We start from the raw sequence: 5,737 nt of genomic DNA, 5'->3' as shown, positions 1-5,737 counted from the left end.
TGAATCGACGCAGACTGACCAGATACTGAATCGACGCAGACTGACCAGATACTGAATCGACGCAGACTGACCAGATACTGAATCGACGCAGACTGACCAGATACTGAATCGACGCAGACTGACCAGATACTGAATCGACGCAGACTGACCAGATACTGAATCGACGCAGACTGACCAGATACTGAATCGACGCAGACTGACCAGATACTGAATCGACGCAGACTGACCAGATACTGAATCGACGCAGACTGACCAGATACTGAATCGACGCAGACTGACCAGATACTGAATCGACGCAGACTGACCAGATACTGAATCGACGCAGACTGACCAGATACTGAATCGACGCAGACTGACCAGATACTGAATCGACGCAGACTAACCAGATACTGAATCGATGCAGACTGACCAGATACTGAATCGATGCAGACTGACCAGATAGTGAATCGATGCAGACTGACCAGATACTGAATCGATGCAGACTGACCAGATACTGAATCGACGCAGACTGACCAGATAGTGAATCGATGCAGACTGACCAGATACTGAATCGATGCAGACTGACCAGATACTGAATCGATGCAGACTGACCTACTGTAGATATGGTTCTGCTTCAAACAACTACTTTGCCGCTTTCACTTTTTTATTTAACAAGGCAAGTCATCTCCCCAAACAACAAAGGAATTGGCTAACATGCAAATCTGGCTAGGCCAAAACATGACACGTAGGACCTACGTTGTTGTCCTCATAAAGGTTACCTTAGCACTAACTCTTCAGTCTAACTACTGTTATCTTCCTGCCAAAAGATAAATAAGTTGGCTGAGCAAAAAAAATAATAATATAAGAATGCCCTTTGTTCTTTGTTCTTCTGTTGCAGTTAAATTGTTGTTCTAAGGCTGTTGAAGGTAGATGCTTAGCTAAAGGCTGTTGAAGGTAGATGCTTAGCTAAAGGCTGTTGAAGGTAGATGCTTAGCTAAAGGCTGTTGAAGGTAGATGCTTAGCTAAAGGCTGTTGAAGGTAGATGCTTAGCTAAAGGCTGTTGAAGGTAGATGCTTAGCTAAAGGCTGTTGAAGGTAGATGCTTAGCTAAAGGCTGTTGAAGGTAGATGCTTAGCTAAAGGCTGTTGAAGGTAGATGCTTAGCTAAAGGCTGTTGAAGGTAGATGCTTAGCTAAAGGCTGTTGAAGGTAGATGTTTAGCTAAAGGCTGTTGAAGGTAGATGCTTAGCTAAAGGCTGTTGAAGGTAGATGCTTAGCTAAAGGCTGTTGAAGGTAGATGTTTAGCTAAAGGCTGTTGAAGGTAGATGTTTAGCTAAAGGCTGTTGAAGGTAGATGCTTAGCTAAAGGCTGTTGAAGGTAGATGCTTAGCTAAAGGCTGTTGAAGGTAGATGCTTAGCTAAAGGCTGTTGAAGGTAGATGTTTAGCTAAAGGCTGTTGAAGGTAGATGTTTAGCTAAAGGCTGTTGAAGGTAGATGCTTAGCTAAAGGCTGTTGAAGGTAGATGTTTAGCTAAAGGCTGTTGAAGGTAGATGCTTAGCTAAAGGCTGTTGAAGGTAGATGTTTAGCTAAAGGCTGTTGAAGGTAGATGCTTAGCTAAAGGCTGTTGAAGGTAGATGTTTAGCTAAAGGCTGTTGAAGGTAGATGCTTAGCTAAAGGCTGTTGGTCTGTTGAAGGTAGATGTTTAGCTAAAGGCTGTTGAATGTAGATGTTTAGCTAAAGGCTGTTGGTCTGTTGAAGGTAGATGTTTAGCTAAAGGCTGTTGGTCTGTTGAAGGTAGCTGTTTAGCTAAAGGATGTTGGTTGTACATGTAGTTAGAGGTTGACATAAGGCCTCAGTCCTTTGTTGGTTGGTTGTAGTTAGAGACCTCTATCAGGTTGTGGTCTGGGTCTCTGAAGTAGAGAGATGTGATGGGTCCAACAGCGCCACTCCTCTCCACTGGACCCTCCTCTATCTCCACACCACACGCCTGCAGGTGACAGATAGATGAGACAGTCACACAGGGACTTTCAGGACATGCCAGAACAGCATCCTACTAGAAGACAGCATGTCCATCCATATGGTTATGGTGGCGGACTGGAACCATGTAGTAGATAACTTGGAGGTGTAGCGGCTGTGTGTGTGTGTGTGTGTGTGTGTCACCTGTAGGTGTGTAGCTACAGCAGCCAGGGGGGTGAGGGTGATGAGACAGAGGTCAGCTGATCCTGAGGTGGGTCTCAAAGCCTTGGGTTCAAACTCCTGACCCACCTGGTGCAGGTTCAACTTCTGCTTCCCAAAACACAGTGCCTTACGGTTACCCTGGGGTAAAGAAGAAGAGAGACTGGTCAAGGCTACCATCTGCTGGGGTTTAATAAGAGAGACTGGTCAATGCTACCATCTGCTGGGGTTTAATAAGAGACTAGTCAAGGCTACCATCTGCTGGGGTTTAATAAGAGAGACTGGTCAATGCTACCATCTGCTGGGGTTTAATAAGAGAGACTGGTCAATGCTACCATCTGCTGGGGTTTAATAAGAGACTGGTCAATGCTACCATCTGCTGGGGTTTAATAAGAGACTAGTCAAGGCTACCATCTGCTGGGGTTTAATAAGAGAGACTGGTCAATGCTACCATCTGCTGGGGTTTAATAAGAGAGACTGGTCAATGCTACCATCTGCTGGGGTTTAATAAGAGACTAGTCAAGGCTACCATCTGCTGGGGTTTAATAAGAGACTGGTCAATGCTACCATCTGCTGGGGTTTAATAAGAGACTAGTCAAGGCTACCATCTGCTGGGGTTTAATAAGAGAGACTGGTCAATGCTACCATCTGCTGGGGTTTAATAAGAGACTGGTCAATGCTACCATCTGCTGGGGTTTAATAAGAGACTGGTCAATGCTACCATCTGCTGGGGTTTAATAAGAGACTAGTCAATGCTACCATCTGCTGGGGTTTAATAAGAGACTAGTCAAGGCTACCATCTGCTGGGGTTTAATAAGAGAGACTGGTCAATGCTACCATCTGCTGGGGTTTAATAAGAGACTAGTCAAGGCTACCATCTGCTGGGGTTTAATAAGAGAGACTGGTCAATGCTAACATCTGCTGGGGTTTAATAAAAGACTAGTCAAGGCTACCATCTGCTGGGGTTTAATAAGAGAGACTGGTCAATGCTACCATCTGCTGGGGTTTAATAAGAGAGACTGGTCAATGCTACCATCTGCTGGGGTTTAATACGAGACTAGTCAAGGCTACCATCTGCTGGGGTTTAATAAGAGACTAGTCAAGGCTACCATCTGCTGGGGTTTTCCACATGGTTACACAGTCCAGTTGGAGTGTATCTATGATTTATTTAATGACCTTGTAGGTTGTTAGCAAATCTATTGTGGAAACGACCACGGGCAGTACAGTAGAAAACGTTGACAACCTGTTTTATCCAAAGTAGAATAATTAACCTCTCAGTAAAAGTGATCAATAGACTAATCATTGATTATGCAGTCTGTGTCAGTACTCAGAATGTACCTTAAAGGTGATGACCTCCATGCCCAGGACAGAGGAGTAGAAGGTGCAGGTGTCTGGAACACTCTTCACGGTCAACACAAGGTGGTCCAGGTGACTCACCTGTACAGGGCCGGAGCTCTTACATCTCACCCCCAACGACACCACGGGTAGCCCCCGCACCCCCAACACAGCCAGCCCACAAGACCGGGGCTGTAGCTGGGACAACATGGCCAGAGACAGATGGGTGAATGTAGGTGTGCAAAAAAAATCATGCATGTAAAGAAATATTCACATGAACGTGTAGACAGCGTCCCTACGTGGTCAAATTAAGTAGTACTATGATAAATTCAGCAAAAATCTGGGGTTAACTGTATTCGGGTAATTACGGTAAATCGGTCAACTATAGCGGTGTCGTTTCTTAAAGTTGTAGAATTCGATATTAATTACACATTCTAAACAAAAGTTAATAGCTTACAATTTAATACAGAAGTTGTACTGTAGACGACTACACATGCCCCTCGTTAATAAAAACGTCTTCCAAAGACAAGGCACTATTCTGTAGCTCCGTTTTAGAACAGGTGACATTGGTTTTATTCTACAGGTCTTACCTGGCGGTAAATCCCTTGAAAACGCCCCAAGTGACAACCTAAAGTCCGGAGCGCCATCGTTCCTTAGTAGAGTTGAAAAGAAATGGATGACATTCCACCCTTCACTTCCTTCTTATTGCCTTGACCATAATACCGTAATTGCTAGAGTTTTTTGCCTCCCACATAATTTTCTTTAGCCTATATTTAACCAGGGAAGTCAGTTAAAGAACAAACACTTATTTTACAATTACGGCCAACCTCGGTCAAATCCTCCCCTAACCCGTGCGACGCTGGGCCAACCTCGGTCAAATCCTCCCCTAACCCGTGCGACGCTGGGCCAATTATGCGCCGCCACTATGGGACTCCAGATCATGGCAGGTTGTTAGATCGCTGAGACACTCGTGAGCAAGGTTATGGGAATCTTGATGAACTTCCTTCACGACAGCTCTGCGCGGCAAAGCGCAAGTAGAATGAACACAGAACAATGAGACAGATATTTCACCGGATCTATATACTTGAGGCATCCGCTCGGCGTTTCTGCTCACAACCAAATATGGTGCTGAGAGGAAGCCCAGTGTCCGGCAGTGAGAGAGGAGAGAACGAGATGGATTTTGGCCGATATTCTGCTAATTTTCTCGTAGATTAAACAGTTGATCTCAATACAGTTTTCAGTTCCCAGAACTAAAATATGTAACGAACAGAGTGGACTAACACGGAACCCAAACCGGCTGCGCGCGTGCATCGTGCATACATTTATTTTGCCCCGCCCCACACCAAACGCTGATCACAACAGGCAAGTTAAAATATCAAAACAAACTCTGAACCAGTGACATTAATTTGGGGACAGGTCGAAAAGCATTAAACATGTATGGCTATTTAGCTAGCTTGCTGTTATGTTTTGTCCTGGGATATAAACATTGAGTTGTTATTTTACCTGAAATGCACGAGGTCCTCTACTCCAACAATTAATCCACACATAAAACGGTCACCCGAATCGTATCAAGTCATCTCTCCTCCTTCCAGGCTTTTTCATCTTTGAACGTATATGGTGATTGGCATCTAAACTTTCATTGTATTACCACAACTACCGGAAACAATGTTCAACAAAGTTCGTCTTTCAATCACCCACGTGGGTATAACCAATGAGGAGATGACACGTGGGTACCTGCTTCTCTAAACCAATGAGAAGAGGACTTTCAGGGCGATCTGCGTCAGAAATAGGAATGAGTTCTATTTTAGCCCTTGGCGTCGCAGACGCTCGTTGGCGCGCGAGCAGTGTGGGTGCAATAATTAAATAACATGAATTTCTAAATTTATTTTGCGACGCTCGCGCATGCGACTGGTCAGCATGTGAGTTGTGTATACTTTACCCAAATTGACCTAAAAACCTGTTTTTGCTTTGTCATTACAGGGTATTGTGGGGCGGCAAGGTAGCCTAGAGCACGGGACTCGTAACCGAAAGTTTGCAAGTTCAAATCCCCGAGCTGACAAGGTACAAATCTGTCGTTCTGCCCCTGCAATTAACCCACTGTTCCTAGGCCGTCATTGAAAATAAGAATTTGTTCTTAACTGACTTGCCTATAAAGGTAATAAATTATGGGGTATTGTGATGTCATTTGCTGAGGAAATATTTTTATTTCATCCATTTTAGAACAAAATGTGGAAAAAGTCAAGGGGTCTGAA

At 44.4% G+C, this 5,737-nt stretch overlaps 1 protein-coding gene across 2 annotated transcripts; it reads right to left on the bottom strand.

Annotated features, from left to right (window-relative positions):
- Nucleotides 1–1,585: 1,585 nt before the first annotated feature.
- LOC139390752 (glyoxalase domain containing 5) lies at nt 1,586–5,022 on the bottom strand. Of its 2 annotated transcripts, none has more exons than XM_071138098.1 (5): nt 4,989–5,022; nt 4,076–4,137; nt 3,489–3,683; nt 2,136–2,291; nt 1,586–1,962 (listed from the first exon to the last, which is right to left on the bottom strand). In XM_071138098.1, exons 2-5 carry the CDS (start codon nt 4,130–4,132, stop codon nt 1,828–1,830), a joined length of 543 nt encoding a protein of 180 aa, XP_070994199.1. In that variant the 5' UTR covers nt 4,133–4,137; nt 4,989–5,022; the 3' UTR covers nt 1,586–1,827. The 2 variants fall into 2 exon arrangements, with proteins under 2 accessions (XP_070994199.1, XP_070994198.1); XM_071138097.1 differs by lacking the exon at nt 4,989–5,022 and adding an exon at nt 4,355–4,416 and having other exon boundaries at nt 4,076–4,312.
- Between the last annotated feature and the right edge of the window lie 715 nt (nt 5,023–5,737).

This window comes from Oncorhynchus clarkii, chromosome 31 (genome assembly GCF_045791955.1).
Source record: "Oncorhynchus clarkii lewisi isolate Uvic-CL-2024 chromosome 31, UVic_Ocla_1.0, whole genome shotgun sequence".
Classification (NCBI taxonomy): Eukaryota; Metazoa; Chordata; class Actinopteri; order Salmoniformes; family Salmonidae; genus Oncorhynchus; species Oncorhynchus clarkii.
The sequence above is the reverse complement of the archived record's forward strand: the minus strand, read 5'-3'. Positions and strand labels throughout refer to the sequence as shown.

Coding starts and splice junctions, on each gene's coding strand:
- LOC139390752 (XM_071138098.1), bottom strand. CDS start 4,132: ATGGCGCTCCGGACTTTAGGTTGTCACTTGGGGCGTTTTCAAGGGATT. Junction 3,684..4,075: donor TTCAAGGGATTTACCGCCAG/GTAAGACCTGTA, acceptor ATGTTGTCCCAG/CTACAGCCCCGGTCTTGTGG. Junction 2,292..3,488: donor TGGAGGTCATCACCTTTAAG/GTACATTCTGAG, acceptor TCTTTACCCCAG/GGTAACCGTAAGGCACTGTG.